Genomic DNA, 16293 nt, shown 5'->3' with positions numbered 1-16293 from the left:
GAACCCACTGTATTTTTTTAAGTCATTGGAATAAAGGAGAGAGAGGACCACTTAAAATCTCAACACCCTGACATGGCTACTATAGTTAGTTTGTTTAAGAGAGGGGGTTCTCACTGTGTTGCCCAGACTGAAGGGCAGTGACTATTCACAGGTGCGAACATAGTGCACTTCAGCCTCAGGCTCCTATGCTCAAGCTGTCCTTCTGCCTCAGCCTCCAGAGTAGCTGGGACTAGAGGTGCACACCACTAGAAGAGCCCAGCTATAGTTTAAATGTAGTCTCTACTCTGTCACATGCATTTGTTTGTTTGTTTTTGTTTTGAGACAGAGTTTCGCTCGTTGCCCAGGCTGGAGTGCAATGGCGCGATCTCCGGCTCACTGCAACCTCTGCCTCCTGGGTTCAAGCGATTCTCCTGCCTCAGCCTCCCGAGCAGCTGGGATTACAGGCACCACACCCAGCTAATTTTGTATTTTTAGTAGAGACGGGGTTTCTCCATGTTGGTCAGGGTGGTCTCGAACTCTGAACCTCAGGTGATCCACCCGCCTCAGCCTCCCAAAGTGCTGGGATTACAGGCGTAAGCCACCACGCCCGGCTTCATTTTTTTTTTTTTTTTTTAAAAAGGAGTAAGTGTGATGTCTTGTCTTGCTGGGGCTTCTTTTCAAAGACTCTTGGTGAGTGAGGAATGTTATTCTGGATTATTATTTTGAAATCCAAGTCCAGGAAAAGTCAGTCAGTTGTGCAAATTAGACCTTTGCCCAAAAGGTATCTTGCTTCTGGAAAGGAAAAACATTATGGAGTGAGAAATTTTTATCATTTTGTACCAAGATTCTTCTAAAGAAAGAAAGACTGATTAAAGTAATAAAATGTGGCAGCTGTGCCCTTCAAGGCATTTATAGTGTATCTAGTTTTAGAAAAACAGTCCCATCACTTTTTAGCATAGATGTAATTTACTAATAAAAATGACTCTGCTTGTGATTCTTGCATTTTATCTGTGGCAGGTGGACATGTTGAGTGAAATTAACATTGCTCCCCGGATTCTCACCAATTTCACTGGAGTAATGCCACCTCAGTTCAAAAAGGATTTGGATTCCTATCTTAAAACTCGATCACCAGTCACTTTTCTGTCTGATCTGCGCAGCAACCTACAGGTTAATTGGTTTGGCTTAAAACTCAGCTATGTCTTCCATAGAAAGCACTTTCTATGTATGGTTCTGTGTGTGGTCCATTTGGGAGTTAGTCTTTTATTGTCATTTCCATCAGTTGGGTGAGGTTAACTGGATTTATGTATTTTACTAGTTCATTTCATCAGTGATATTTTGCTACAGCTTTGGACGAGACAGCCCTATAAGAGTAGACCACTGACAGTCATTAGCTGTTGGTACTTCCAGGGTTTTTCTGAATATGTGGATGCTGATTTACATTTCTCTGTAGGGTATTTGGAAAGATATATATTTACAATCTGTATATGCCATGCAACTACAACTTTCTCTCCAAATCTTTAATTGACACAGTGCATATTTTGATTTTATAAACTTTAGAGTTGTGCCTTGAGTACAGTGATAGAAGCTTTGGCTTTCTGAGGGAAATCACATTTCTCTTACTGATACAACCACCTTTGGAGCATCTGTGTATTTGTTAAATAATCTCAAAAATTCGAGCAAGTGAATCACCGTGAATGTTCAGCCTTTCCATGAAGGTGTAAGAAGGGTTTAGAAATACTGGTGCTAGAATTGGTCCTCTGCAGGAGTAAGCATAAAGAGTTCTGTTTTGCTCATTTTAAGGTATCCAATGAACCTGGGAATCGCTACAACCTCCAGCTTATCAATGCACTGGTGCTCTATGTCGGGACTCAGGCCATTGCACACATCCACAACAAGGGCAGCACGCCTTCAATGAGCACCATCACTCACTCAGCACACATGGATATCTTCCAGAATTTGGCTGTGGACTTGGACACTGAGGGTGAGTGAAGCCTGCCAGTTTTCAGAGTAGAGTTCTCTGTGCTTTTTGCTACAGTCTGATCACAAAAATGTAAAAATCCTTCAAGCCACAATAGTTGAAGGAATGTTCTGTCAGTATATTTATTTACAGGTCTGGCTGATTATTTTATCTTTAATTGGACATTATCTGCTCAGTGCAGAAAATACAAAAAAGCATAAAGGAAAGAATTATCCAGAATCATGCAGTATCAGTTTTGGTGTATGTGACTGAAGTTTTTCAGTGTGAAAATAAACTTAAAGTCCCTTTAAACATAGGCTCTTGTTACATTGTTTTGTTAGGCTGCCTTATATAATAGCATTTTTATTGGTGCCTGTTTGGCAGGTATCTTGTTAAATGTTCATGTATAAAGATTAATAAATAGGACTCTCCTGTTCTGCAAAAAGCTCACAGTATAACTCCTGTTGCAGGTTGCAGCTTTTCCGCTTGAGGCTACATTTCTTTTGGTCCTCTATGTGTATCTTATATAATAGAGACCCCAGTTAGGTGCTAACTAGTTGTGCAGTCCTGTCCAGTTTTTGCATACATATATTTTAGGGGGACACTACTCTTTAACTTTGCTTATTGATTCTTGAGAGATACATTATTGTTGCATATATGCTGCATGCCTGTATGTGGGATGGATTTAAGACAGCTTCACTCAAGATATAACAAAATTGAATACCATCACGTCCAGAGCTCGGCAATGAAAGGACGGAAGCCTTTAGAGAAACGTGTCACTGTGATAGACTCACAAACACGAGTAATGTCAAGCAGAGGCAGACAACCAAACCAAATTAAGATAATACTTACTCCGATGTAGTTTAGATTAATGGTTCTCAAAATGTGCTGGGTACCCTTAGGGTGTCAAGACCTTTTTAGGAGGGCTGTGAGGTCAAAAACCGTTTTTTAAAGCAATAGAGTCTTGCTGTCTTACCCAGGCTGGAAGGCAGTGGCTAAATATCGGCTCACCACAACTTCCGCCTCCTGGGTTCAAGCGATTCTCCTGCCTCAGCCCCGAGGAGCTGGGATTACAGGCACGTGCCATCACGCCCAGCTTATTTTCTGTATTTTTAGTAGAGATGGGGTTTCACCATGTTGGTCAGGCTGTTCTTGAGCCCCTCATCTCAAGTGATCCACTTGGCTCAGCCTCCCAAAGTGCTGGGATTACAGGCGTGAGCCACCCCGCCCGGCCCAAAACTGTTTTCATCATAAAACAACATTTACATTTTTGGGTCTATTCTGTCATGTATACAGTTGAATTTCTCAGAGGTTACATGAAATATACTGTAACAAGTTGAACACAGAAGCAGAAATGAAAATCCAGTTGTCTTTTATTAAGCAAGACTTAGAGATCTGCAAAATGTAGAAAAACGTAGTGATGAGTGTCACCAGAAAATAGTTCATGTTACTTATATTAGCATATAGTGGGTCTGTTTTTAAAAATGAATATTTAAAAAAACCTAATTTCTAATGTGGAAAATACTGAAATAAAACTCACAGAAATGAGAACTCTTCGGGGTCCCGAGAACCACTGCTTTAAACCAAAGATTAATTTGAAAGCCTCTGTCAGAAACCCAAACCCTAGCCAGTTAGAACTGTTTTCCCATGTTGGCCTTTCAGTCTAAGTCCTAAGTCAAGGTTTCTTAATTTCTAGGTCGCTATCTCTTTTTGAATGCAATTGCAAATCAGCTCCGGTACCCAAATAGCCACACTCACTACTTCAGTTGCACCATGCTGTACCTTTTTGCAGAGGCCAATACGGAAGCCATCCAAGAACAGATCACAAGGTAAGAAAGCAGCTTATTTTTTAAATGCTTCAAAAGGGTTTTCTTCCTTTCATCTTAAATTCTTTTTTTTTTTTTTTAAATTCTCTATGCTTTCAGTGTTCAGTGAAAATCTATTGTTTGGTTGGTTTGGGTGTTTTTGTTTTTTTGGGAGATGGAGTGTTGCTCTGTCACTGAGTCTGGAATGCAATGGTGCGATCTTGGCTCAATGCAACCTCCACCTCCCAGGTTCAACCTTTCTCGTGCCTTAGCCTCTCAAGTAGCTGGGATTCCAGGCACCCGCCACCATGCCCAGCTAATTTTTGTATTTTAGTAGAGACGGGGTTTCACCATGTTGGCCAGGCTGGTCTTGAACTTCTGACCTCAAGTGATCCGCCCACCTCAGCCTCCCAAAATGCTGGCATTACAGGTGTGAGCCACTGCACCTGGCCTTCAGTGAAAATCTTTTACATGTCCAATAATGTATTAAGTGTGGGATACAATTGTGAGCAAAATGGGGATGGTTGCTGCCCTCCTAATACTCATTCTGATGAACATGTATCACAAGTAGAGAATTATAAATCGTAATCATGGCTTAAATGAAAAGTAGTTTACACCACAAGGCACATTTTGATTAAAGGTCAGGAGTTTCTCTGAGTTGGTGGTGATAACCAGTCCTAAATCATGCATGCCTATGGAAGACTGTGTTAAGGACCTTGGACTTTTCCTCATTACCTCTGGGTTGAAAGCAGTAGCAATAACAGGAAATAACAATAGTTAGGAATCTGTTGCCGGATTGCCTAGACTATATATAGCATTAGAGAGATTGTGATATATATATACACACACACACACACACACTTTAAAAATTGGACTAGACTCTTAAAACTTGCTCATTTGCCTAATACCTATGATGCTAAATATGGTATTCCTTTGTGTACTAAAATTTAATATCTTATTGGATGCTTAGATGATGATGATCCATTTTGTTTATATAAAGCTGCAGTAAGTCTCCTTGGGCTTGTAATCTTTGTTATGCTTCATGTACAGTTGGTATGTGAAAGGATATAAAAGCCAATACTGGCATTCAGAAAAATTTTACCAATTTACACATGCACTAGCAATGTTAGAATTCTTTTGAGACAGTCTCGCTTTGTCGCCCAGGCTGGAGTGCAGTGCCTCAATGTCGGCTCTCTACAACCTCTTCCTCCTGGGTTCAAGCAATTCTCTGCCTCAGCCTCCTGAGTAGCTGGGATTATAGGCACCTGCCACCACGCCTGGTTAATTTGTTGCATTTTTAGTAGAGACGGGGTTTCACCATCTTGGCCAGGCTGGTCTTGAATTCCTGACCTTGTGATCCACCCGTCTCAGCCTCCCAGAGTGCTGGGATTACAGGCGTGAGCCACCGCGTCCAGCCTGCAGTGTTAGAATTATTATTTTCTATTTCCTTACTTTTCATTGAGAGCTTGCTTGCTTGCTTATTTATTTGAGACAGAGTCTCTGTCGCCTAGGCTGGAGTATAGTGGCATGATCTCGGCCCACCACAACTTCCCACCTACCAGGTTCAAGTGATTCTCCTGCCTCAGCCTCCGACTGCTGGGATTACAGGCATGTGCCACCATGCCTAATTTTTGTATTTGTAGCAGAGACGTGGTTTCACTATGTTGGCCAGGTTGGTCTTGAACTCCTGACCTCAGATGATCCACCTGCCTCAGCCTCCCAAAGTGCTGGGATTACAGGCATGAGCCATTATGCCTGGCCTGGGAGCTTATTCTGGAAATTACTTTTTGTACTAACTTCGTGTGCCATGTACTCTGGGCTTTATGTGGCTTCCTCTCCCCCATCACCCCTTATTCTGAACAGTTCTGAGGTAGATACCATTATCTGCACTTGACATTAATACTTAGTCTTCTAGGGCTAAGAGCAAGGTTCAAACCCAGGTATTCCATCCCATGCCATTTGGAGTATATTGATTAATCCACCTGTCTTTACTACTAAAGGTGAAAACTTTTGCCTGTGGTTTAATAATCAGGGAGAAGTTAGAAAAAAGGGTAATGGAAGAATCATCATGAATTTGTATTCTTCTCTGCATTAACTAGCTCTTTTCTCCCCTTTCCCAGAGTTCTCTTGGAACGGTTGATTGTAAATAGGCCACATCCTTGGGGTCTTCTTATTACCTTCATTGAGCTGATTAAAAACCCAGCGTTTAAGTTCTGGAACCATGAATTTGTACACTGTGCCCCAGAAATCGAAAAGTGAGTTCAAAGTAATTTTTAATTGTCTAGGAATGAGACTGGAGACTGAAAACCTTATTTGTCTCTAGGTTGGGTCAGTGATTAGTAGTTGAATGAGATGCAGGGTATTGTTAGGCCTACTCTTTAATCACAGATTTGTAACTGTCTTCATCCTTCAGGTTATTCCAGTCGGTCGCACAGTGCTGCATGGGACAGAAGCAGGCCCAGCAAGTAATGGAAGGGACAGGTGCCAGTTAGATGAAACTGCATCTCCGTTGTACGTGTGTCAGCCTAGAGGTCTCACTGCACCGAGTTCACAAACTGAAGAATCCTTTCAGCTCTTCCTGACTTTCCCAGCCCTTTGGTTTGCGGGTATCTGCCCCAACTACTGTTGGGATCAGCCTCCTGTCTTATGTGGGCACGTTCCAAAGTTTAAATGCATTTTTTTGACTCTTGGCCAAAATTTAGAAGATGCTGTGAATATCATTTTGAACTTGTGTAAATACATGAAAGAGAAAACCTTTGTCTGGAACTTCTTGGCTTTGTGCAAGCTGTGTCCAAGGCAAGTACATAAACTGGTACCTTGTAATAAAGAGGCAGCTGATGCCATGCACTTGTCTGAGGGCATAGCTCCATGTCCTCTGACATTCCTGGTGTCCCAAAGAATAGCAAATGCCAGTTTGAATATTATGTAACTTATTTTTTTAATGTGGACAGGGGACCTTAAAAATCACTAAGTTATTAAAAATGTGGATGTGCTAGAATTTGATATGTCTGGGAACATGGGAAGGGCTCACAATTGGAATCCCATGAGTTTCTGTTTTTCTCTACCCAAACTCATTCCAAAGCTGACTGCATTTGTACCATCTTACTTATTTTGGGGATTACACACCTCAGCCGCGTGAGATGGGGGTCAGCTCTTTATAATAAAGGGAAACTAGACCAGGCCTAAAGCCCACCCCCTACATCCCTCTTCTGAAACTTAAAAACAGTGGGAATATAGGAAAGGGAACCAAATCTCATTAATTGTTCTCCCCATTACCCCAATGAATGGCCATACAGGCTAAGCTGAATAATGACAAAGTCGAAAGGACCAATACAGCCCCTTTTATAAGGGTTTTGAACGTTTAGCAAATGTATTGGTCCCTGTGCTGTATTTTGTAGCCTTTTCCCGGGCTTCAGCTCCCCTACTTCTTGTATGTGTATGCATACTGTAGCTAACCATTAAAGTCATGACACACACGAGTCCACTGTGCCTTTCTCAGTAGCAGCAGCCAGTGCTGGTGGTGAGGAGGAAAAGTGGACAGTCCAGCCTTGCAGACCTTGGGGCCATGGGGGACCATCAACTACTTGCTGAATGATAGGTCATTCCCACTAACTAAGCTGGCATGTTTAAGGAAACTATTTTTCTTCCTATTTCAACACTGGAAAATTGCTGGAGCAGGTTTCTCTGGTTAAACAGAATTTAAAATGCCCAGTTTTAATACCCCCCAGGTATTTCGGTATTTTTTCTTTTTAAAGAAAATGAGTAGATGTGTATTTTAAAACTTAACCCACTTAAAATTTGCCTTACCTTTCATGACTGTCAAGTTTTACAGCCAGAGAGGACAAAATAGTTCAAAATTAAATAATTGAAGTCCTCCATGAGTGATGTCTTAGGATTTATTCCCTGAGGGGTGGTTTGTGCCATCTAGAGTGAACTTCGGGTAACTGATCATTGAGTGCCAGTTACACAGCTTATTAAATCCAGTCTTTTAAATAAAGGTTAAGTGATTTCCTCAAACTAGACTTAGATTTAAACCAGGGTCTACCTCCAAAGTCTATTATGAAATGCTGAAACACAACTGGACGACCTATTACTACCGTATTTCCACTGGCTTTGGTTAAAACAGAACAAAATAGCTGTAACATGCTTTAACAATTAGCAGTGATTCCCAAGTCTGCTGTTCTCAATCCTAAAACACATCACCCTTACCTCAGTTTATCCTAGCACACCACGTTTGCTACTTTTCCTCTTGGTGTTTAATAAGAAAAAGATCCAAATTTTCCCTTTTTCAAACATCAATGAGTACTAGCTTAGAATAAAAGTTCTTATTGCTGTTCCTTCAGGGAACAGGGAAACTGCCAACTTGTGTCAGTTCCAACAACTGATGTAAGATCATCTTCTGACCATAGCGAACCTGTAAGGCTTGCTGTTCCCTCCAGCTGAGTTGGGCATAGACTTCCTTATTACTGAGTAAATCTTGGTCAGTTTTTAAGTCTGTGGCATAGGTCTGTAAGGTCAATAGAACACTGTTTCGTAGCAGCTGTCTCCACGATGCTTTGAGCTTGGGAATATTTGTGATCGTCAGGCTGCCCTCTTCCCTTTTATTATCTCCCCCTCCATCCTGGTCTTTAAGCTCTCTGAACTCCTCAGCAGGCATGCACAGTACCTAGAAACAACCACAGAGCCCTTTAATTAGGATGTACTACTTTTGTACTTCCAAAATGATTCAGGAGATTAAACCCATCTTAGCATTTATTAAAAACCCCACATTTCATCTTCTAGCTGTTTTGCTTTAAATACTTAGATTATCAGCATTAAATGGCCATTTTCAGCCCTTTACCTTTAGTGTGGTGATCAGCTCCTCTTCAGTTAGCACCTCCTCCCTCCCTATCACAAAGGCGCCTTCTTCCCCTACCATCTCCAGTTTGCATAGGAAATCCCAGCGCTCATACGCTAGGAGCCTTTCAGCTTCAGTTTTTGTTCCTGTAGATGAAATAGCAATGTGAAAGGCTCAGTACACCCAATGGCTCATTTTTTCTTTAGTCTGCCACCCAGTCTACAAAGTCAACTGCTATTTAGCAAAGCTGTTTAACCTGAGGTGTGGGTATAGACACACCATCAGTGTCAAATATTGAGTTAACAATACACTCACCCTGTAATGCTGCCTCACGAACTGTCACCATCTGAATGTCAGCTGTGTCATCTGTGTTGTCAGGATATGGTTCAACAAAACCGTACATATGAATCAGTTGCCAGTTAGCCATTTGCCCATAAGTGTTGAAAATCTCATGGCCTTTAGGAATGGGCTGAGTGGCTACCATCCGAAGACAATTCTGAGGTGAAAGGGAGAAGCTGGGGCCATGCCTTTCACGGGCCAGCCCCATGAAGATTACTTCCACTTAAGAGCCTTTAGCAGGTGTAGTTCAGCCATGGAACTGATGCTGTTAGCTACCAAAGTTCTACCTTTAGTTCCTGTTAGACCCTGAACTGTGAAACAAAAAAGGGTTAGGCTAACTTTCAAAGGCCAGCTTCATGTTTAAGTGGGTGGATTTCTGCACAGTCCTCTTCAGCACTTAAAAAGTTGCTAGCTTTAAAAATGAAATTTTTGGCCGGGTGCGGTGGCTCACACCTGTAATCCCAGCACTTTGGGAGGCCAAGGTGGGTGGATCACCTGAGGTCAGGAGTTCCAAGACCAGCCTGGTCAACATGGCGAAACACTGTCACTACTAAAAAATACAAAAATTAGCCGGGCATGGTGGCGGGAGCCTGTAATCCCAGCTACTTGGGAGGTTGAAGCAGGGAGAATTGCTTGAACCCGGGAGGCGGAAGTTGTAGTGAGCTGAGATCACGCCACTGCACTCCAGCCTGGGTGACACAGCGAGACTCCTTCTGGGCGCGGGGTGGGGCGGGGGAATGAAACTTTCGCATATCAAAGTGGGAAAGGAAAATGGAGGCAAGGATTAAGAAATAACCATACTTAACTAATTTTCGATCCTATAAATGTGTCATCTTTTCAGGCAACTTTCCGTATAGAACAGAGCTGGTAAAAACACAGCTTTATACCAGTTCTAGGATCATCTTAGACCTCTGGCCTGTGAATGTCCTCATCCCTACAAAACACGGAGACTATCACTGTTCCAGGCTGCTATCCACAGAGCCACACACAGTCTGGGCTCACTGATGTGATCAGCCAGCAGGGAATGAAGCATAGCTATGCAGACCACCCAATCTCTAGCACTAAATAAATGATGGTAGTATAGTTTATCAGAGAGTTAACCCCAACTTACTTTGAGGACTTTAAAATGTTTTGCATTCAAATGATTCTACAGTAATAAGCACACTAAAAGTACATACAGGAGGAGCTGATTTCACCTACTCATTTTGTAGCATTAGTAAGAGAATGGAGCCTAAGACACAATGGCTTGAATCATGCTTAGTGCACCAATAAGAACTCCACTCACCGCAGAATATTCTAAATTGGCATTGTGATTGGCTAAGTGGTTTAGTATGTCTGCAGCAGGCACCATCACTGGGGAGTTGGGCTCCTTTTCATCCTCCTCCTCTTCCAGTGGTTCCTGAAAGCTGCCATTGACAGAACCTGGCTAAGGTCCTGTCTTGGGTGAGGGATTGGGGGTGGATTTCATTGTTTTTCCCCTTTTGTCCCTCTCTACAGTTCTAAAGAAAAGGGTTCCGTCCTCAGAGGCCCCACCCACTGACCTATAGGCCATCACAAGGGCCACGAGCTGATGGTAGAGTTCTAGGGAGCGAACCCTGAGGCTGAAGAGATCGGGGTGGGCTTCCATGAAGGGCAGCACGATGGAGTGGTACTCGCTGCGGATGTTGGCCAAATCCTTCTCCACGGCCTCAGGTACGCCTGTGCCCTGCAGCAGGCACCGGCGCTGCTCCTCTGGCCTGCAGGGACACCCACACCCAGGTTCCCTTCATCCCTTCACACACTTTACTGGGCAGGACTGGTGCAGGGGCGGGTGGCGGGGAAACTTCCTGCAGCAGGCTACGGTGCAGGCGTTCCCCAACCCCTCCCAAAGTTCTCACCAGAACATCGGGTGCTCCAAGCGGCCCAGCTCGGGCCAGAGCGCAAAGTACGGCCTCCAGCGTGAGGCCGGGGCCTGCAGCTCGTGGAGGAGCGCCAGCAGCAGTGGCACCCAGCCCGACTGGCTCTGCAGCGCGCCTCGCTCTGAGGGAGACACAGGTGTGAGCGCCCCGGCGCGGCCTCGCCGGCCCGCCCCGCCCAGCCCCAGAGCCCTAGCCCGCCGCCGTGCCCACCTCGCTCCAGCAGGCCGCCAATGGAGCAGGTGTACTGCGACAGGAGCGCGGCCCGCGGTACCACGAACAGCAGCTCTCCGGCCTGCACGCTCTCCCGGGCCACCATGCCGTAGCCGGCCACCGTGCCCTGCCGGCTGACCGCCACCTGAGCCGGAGGAGGGCTGGTCAGGGCAGCCCGCGCCCCGCCGCGGGTCCTCCGCCCGCCGGCTCGCTCGCTCACCTTGGGACTCAGCTCCAGCCCCACCCGCCGGCACCAGTTCAGGAAACCGACCACAGCATCCGGGTCGCCGCCGTCCACAGGCCCCGCCACCTGAGATAAGTGCGCGCAGTGACCAGGCCCGGCCCCAGAGAGCCCGCTGGGAACGGCAGGAGACCGCGACGCGCGCGCGCAGAACGGGCTTTGGGTGGAGGTGGGGACGAGCGGAGAGGGGCGCGGGACCCGCGGGAGGGAGCGGAGGGGGCGCAGGCGCATGGCCCTGCGGGCGGAGGAGGGGTGAGGCGCGAAGGAGAAGGCTGGACCCCGCACCCGCCACTCACCCGTGGGCGCTTCGTCTGGGTCGCCATGGTCTGAAAGCGCGCCGCCCGGTGGGCCCGTGGAGCGCGCGGCCACTTCCGGCGTCTCTGGCCCCGCCCCGGCGCCAGAACCACGTGGTGCCTGTTTTGGCGTCCACGCTGCAGACCGGCCGGTGTTAGCGCTGGCTGGAATCGTTCCTACTGAAAACATCTTGAGTCCAGGATCTCCAATTGCACTCACGCGGTCAGAGTGCAGAAGGAGCGTCCCGTGCCGCTTGGAGCCTGGTTCTGAGCCAGGTACAACCCTGGCCTTTGGTCTGTCCCCGAGGGCTGAGGCTTCTTGCGGTCTGGGTGTAGGAACAAAATACGGTTTCTGGATCGGAAGCCGAGGGTCTGGCGGCCGGCCGGTGGTGAGCGACGCATCTGGGCGGCCAGCGACCTCCTGATCTCGACTCCTTGTTACCGATGGCCATGGAATCGTTTTACTGGTGGTATGCGTTCAGAGCAGTTTTCGTGTGTGTTTCGGAATAGCGTGGCCTAGAGGGCTCCTGGATCTAGAATAGATCCTGTCTGCCCTTATTTGCCAGTACATCCTCGTTTTTTAATCTACTGCATAGCACGTGGTGGGTTTTATTAGCTGACATAGTAAGGACTCAATATCTACCTATTGGGTAAATAAATGAATAAAACAAATGGTGGTTAAACCTGGGGAAGTAGCATGCTGTTTTTAAGAAAACGAGGCTGTGAATAAATAAACGAGGTTACAGGAATGGGTTTTGAAACCAAGCAACGCCGGAGCTCAACACTCAGTGTTTTTTTTTTTTTCTCTTTTTTGGGGAGGTGGGGAGACGGAGTCTCGATCTGTCGCCCAGGCTGGAGTGCGTGGTGCAGTCTCGGCTCACTGCAACCTCCACCTCCCGGGTTCAAGCAATTCTGTCTTAGCCTCCCGAGTAGCTGGGACTACAGGACTACAGGCGTAGGCTGCCACGCCCAGCTCATTTTTTGTATTTATTTTTAGTAGGGTCGGGGTTTCACCGCGTTGCCCAGGCTGGTCTCGAACTCCTGAGCTCAGGCAATCCGCCCGCCTCGGCTTCCCAAAGTGCTAGGATTACAGGCGTGAGCCATCGCGCCCGGCCTGGTCTATTATTAAGGCAGATCCTTTTTCCTGAAGCTTAGTCTCCTCACCTGTGAAACTAAGATAATACCTACCCTGTAGGATTAATGTAAGGACTGGTATGTTGACTAAAGAAAAAATATTAAGTTTTTAAATAATTAAAATTAGTTTTATTTAGAAGCCTTACTGAGGACTATAGACTGAGGCCTGTAGCCCAGGAGTAATCTTGTGAGGCTGCTGTAACAGGGTATTTTAGTTTAGGTTATATGTAGTTGAAGATTTAGTATGTGTAAAATCATATCAAAGTTTAGGGATAAGTATATCTGGTTATAGATTGCAGAAGTATAATCATTAACCCTGTCAGACATGATCGTATGTTTAGGAGAAGGCAAAGAACAGGTCATTTATCTTTGAAGGAATGTAGTGACTCAGGCAAGAGATTTGGAGGGCAGGGGTGTTTTGTTTTTAAGGCTTTTTTTTTCTGGAAAGCTGTATTTTGTTTTTTATTTTGAGACAGAGTCTCACTCTGTCCCCCAGGCTGGAGTGCAGTGGCATGATCTCCGCTCACTACCACCTCTGCCTCCCGTGTTCAAGAGATTCTTCTGCTTCAGCCTCCCGAGTAGCTGGGATTACAGGCGCCTGCCACCACGCCTGGCTAATTTTTGTATTTTTAGTAGAGACAGGGTTTCACCATGTTGCCCAGGCTGGTCTTTAACTGCTGGCCTCAAGTGATCTGCCCGCCTCAGCCTCCCAAAGTGCTGGGATTACAGGCTTGAGCAACCGCGCCTGGCTGAGGAGAGCTGTATTTTGTCCCAGAGTCAGGGGTTTAAGCAGAAATTAGCACATAAGGCTTTTAATGTTTGTCACACTCTCCTCTCACTGGTAAAATAATGTGACATGTACTGGAAATAGAAAGATGGGTGGAGACCATCCTCTCCTAGCACCCTCACCCCAAACCAAGCAGCACCAGCAGCCCCTGCCCAAACATTCTGTCACTCCAAAAGCTTCCCACGATGGGCATGGCATCACCACACTGGAATTCTTAGGTTCTTTATTAGTTTTTCAGCACAGTTAACTCTTTCTACGTTGACTAGAGTTTTGTTTTACATTTTGTCATCTCATGACAGCAGCCACCAGAATACACAGAATTAGGCTCTTTGTGCGGAGAAGAAAATAATAAACATTAAAAGTTCACCTTGACCAAAGAGACAGCCTCCGGAGGACCACCACACATGGGAGGACCCAATGTACACACACACACACACACACACACATCTATATATATAATGTATAGATATTTATAGATATTTCATCTGGAAACACAGCAAAAAACAAAAAAAAAATTCCACGATTTGCAGTGCTATCTACAGTAAGAGGGATGAATTCTACCAGCTTTCAACCAGTCACATTCAGTATTCAGAAGCAGCACATGAGGGGGTAGAACTCGGCACAAACTAACACATCACCAGGCTAGTCATGGCTTAAGATTACAGAAGGGGGGTGATGTGTATAGAGGAAATACGCATATAGGTGTCCTCTCAGCCTCAGAACACCTGCCACAACCCTCCCCCTCCACAGCCCTTCATGTTTTCATTGCTCTCTCCCCTCTCTGTTTTGAGGTTTGTGACCATTGATTTAGGGTCTGAGACAAATGGCTCTGGTTTCTGGGCCGCAAGATGCTATAGGGTAAGGTGGGTGGATGGAAAGCATACAACACAGTCCTGGGCTTCAGGGGACAGCAGGGGGCTGGGGTGTGGGAGAAGCCTTTCTCCTCTACCTGGCTCTTGTTCGTGTCCAGAATCATCAGCCCCCAGTAAGCCCCAGCCCAGGGGGCTATGGGGTAGAAGTCTCGCTGCCTTGGGCCAGTTGACTGAATAAACTCTCTCTTCCTTAGTGATGCTTCCAGGACACGCTGGCACAGCCTGGCCAGAGCTCTGCCTGAAACACCACACTGCTACTGATGGCATTGCCCTCTGGGGAACCTGGGGGCAAAAAAGGGGTCTCCAGGAACTCAGCTACCCCTGCCTCTGGCCACCTGCGGGCTCCCAAAGGCAGTCACCACGATGTTCTCAGGGCACACACGCCACACATGGGCTCTCTCTTCCTTCTCCCTCACCCCCAGTCAGGTCACTGTGGGGACAGACGACCAGGCAACTTCTGCCTCGGGGAGGCCTTGGCTCAGAAATGGGAGAGGGCCAGGAGGTGGCAGAGTGTGGGCTGGAAGGGACAGTCTGTGGGGTTCCTGCCCTCACGGTTCTCCATGTTCTGTCTTCCTTGGGCAGAGAAACCCCGACGCCCCTGCCTGCCTGGCCCTACAGCACCAGCTGGGCCCAGAGAGCACCAGGAAAGTGGCTGCCTGGTCCGACCGCCCCCTTGTGGCTATTGTCCAGATGATTGTCACATGTGCTATGAGACAGAAACGGGTGTGCTTGGTGGAGAGTGGGGGAAGGGGTCTCCCAGGGCTCCCACTCCAGTGCCTGAGCTGGCCCTGCACCCCTGTGGGCCCAGTAACCACCCTCTCGAAGCCTCTCCCATCTGCAAACCTGCCTGCCCAAGGGCTCACCCAGGAATGGCCTGGATCCTTAGAGAATCTCCCTCCCTATGGCCCTGCCCTCCTGTGCCTGGGCCACAGGGAGTGAGATGAGAGGGGTCAAGTCGGCCAAGTTACCACGGAGAGTGAGATGGGGTGGGGAGGAGTGAGCCCCTCAAAACACCTGGAGACTGTTCCGCTGAAGGATCTAAGAGAGATCCCCTCATTTTTTTCAAACAGAACCCCATTTCCTCCCCTTTGCCCTCACAAAAATAAACTAAAGGGAACATGAGCCGGCGCAAGGATGGCGGTGGGGCCTCGACGTGGGCGGACAGGTGGGCGTCGTCAGCGGGATCGAGGGCTTCAACAGGACACCTCCATGGTGTGGTTGACCTGGCCCAGCCCCTCGCTGCTCTCCGAGTGGGTGCAGGCCTGTGGGCGGCTGCCATCCACCGAGCTGGCACTGGTGAGGGATGCAGTGCGGGAGCGTGCCAGGCGGGTCATGCTGGCTGAGGGCACTGTGGACAGAGACAGGGTGGGCCTGAGGACTGGCGGGCAGGGCCAGGCGCCTCTGGTGGGAAAAGTAGGCTGCAAGCAAAGCGGCTAGCGAACCGTTTCTCGAAGGCACAAAGGGCCCCTCCCGAGCCAGGAGGCTGGCGACAGCTGTCGGGCCGGGGGCATGCAGGGCCAGCGACAGTGAGTGGGCCTAGGGGGCTGTGGCCAGCAGGGCCCTCTCAAGCAGCTGACCAGGCAGCCCTGAGCAGCTGGTGCAGGGAGGTGCTGGGTTTCCAGCCGTGCCTCCCTCGAGGATGCCGGTGGAGAAGTAGGACTGCTTCTGTAAAGGAGGACACGGAGCAGTGGTCACCCTCAATTCAGACTCTGCCCTTGTTTGGAGTTTCACAAGCAAGACTTGCGGGCAGCAAACTCTACCCTCCTGAACGCTCCTGGCCACCTCTGGCTCAGGCAGGGCCAGACCTGGGCTCTACCTCTAAGGAGGGTCTGTTTCCAATCCCCAGAGCTCTGGAAGCTACGAAGCTCATGACAACCTAGAAGCAAGACTGCTCTGCAGCCCAGCCAACCTAGAGGCCAAGTCTGCAGAAACACAAGAATC

General features: G+C 47.4%; 3 protein-coding genes across 103 annotated transcripts in view; 1 reads left to right on the top strand and 2 right to left on the bottom strand.

Moving 5' to 3' along the window:
• Nucleotides 1-6494, top strand: part of CNOT1 (CCR4-NOT transcription complex subunit 1) — a 111720-nt gene extending 105226 nt beyond the window's left edge. For all 9 annotated transcript variants that reach the window (XR_012428873.1, XR_012428872.1, XM_074027146.1 and 6 more), the window contains exons 45-49: nt 997-1146; nt 1780-1960; nt 3633-3765; nt 5862-5996; nt 6155-6494. Coding sequence is in view for 7 of the 9 variants with exons in the window: in XM_074027146.1 (XP_073883247.1) it covers nt 997-1146; nt 1780-1960; nt 3633-3765; nt 5862-5996; nt 6155-6233 (678 nt within the window). In the remaining 2 variants the exon portion in view is untranslated. The remainder of the gene's footprint in view (nt 1-996; nt 1147-1779; nt 1961-3632; nt 3766-5861; nt 5997-6154) is intronic.
• On the bottom strand, nt 596-14098 carry SETD6 (SET domain containing 6, protein lysine methyltransferase). 50 transcript variants are annotated; one of them, XR_012428909.1, is made up of 10 exons: nt 11563-11594; nt 11246-11335; nt 11026-11170; nt 10795-10936; nt 10459-10653; nt 10203-10355; nt 9724-9851; nt 8894-9074; nt 8582-8724; nt 6661-8407 (listed from the first exon to the last, which is right to left on the bottom strand). XR_012428909.1 is itself a non-coding variant. In XM_074027148.1 (9 exons), the coding sequence occupies exons 1-9, from the start codon at nt 11587-11589 to the stop codon at nt 742-744; spliced, it is 1074 nt and encodes a 357-aa protein (XP_073883249.1). In that variant the 5' UTR covers nt 11590-11594; the 3' UTR covers nt 596-741. The 50 variants fall into 50 exon arrangements, 7 of the variants coding, with proteins under 7 accessions (XP_073883249.1, XP_073883248.1, XP_065393543.1 ...); XR_012428904.1 differs by having other exon boundaries at nt 10203-10323; XR_012428910.1 differs by having other exon boundaries at nt 7980-8407; nt 8894-9228.
• Nucleotides 13687-16293, bottom strand: part of NDRG4 (NDRG family member 4) — a 96669-nt gene continuing 94062 nt past the window's right edge. For 34 of the 44 annotated variants that reach the window (XM_074027149.1, XM_074027152.1, XM_074027154.1 and 31 more), the window contains one exon: nt 13687-15700. In XM_074027149.1, the coding sequence (XP_073883250.1) occupies nt 15546-15700 (155 nt within the window). In that variant the 3' untranslated portion in view covers nt 13687-15545. Of the gene's footprint in view, nt 16018-16293 lie in introns of all 44 variants that reach the window. The other 10 variants (XM_074027156.1, XM_074027160.1, XM_074027168.1 and 7 more) reach the window with 1 other exon arrangement.

This window comes from Macaca fascicularis, chromosome 20, assembly GCF_037993035.2.
Source record: "Macaca fascicularis isolate 582-1 chromosome 20, T2T-MFA8v1.1".
Lineage (NCBI taxonomy): Eukaryota > Metazoa > Chordata > Mammalia > Primates > Cercopithecidae > Macaca > Macaca fascicularis.
This window is presented reverse-complemented; position numbering and strand designations above follow the sequence as displayed.

Coding starts and splice junctions, on each gene's coding strand:
- SETD6 (XM_065537470.2), bottom strand. CDS start 11,749: ATGTTTTCAGTAGGAACGATTCCAGCCAGCGCTAACACCGGCCGGTCT. Junction 8,725..8,893: donor TCGTGAGGCAGCATTACAGG/GTGAGTGTATTG, acceptor TTTCATCTACAG/GAACAAAAACTGAAGCTGAA. Junction 8,408..8,581: donor AGCTGATCACCACACTAAAG/GTAAAGGGCTGA, acceptor GGTTGTTTCTAG/GTACTGTGCATGCCTGCTGA.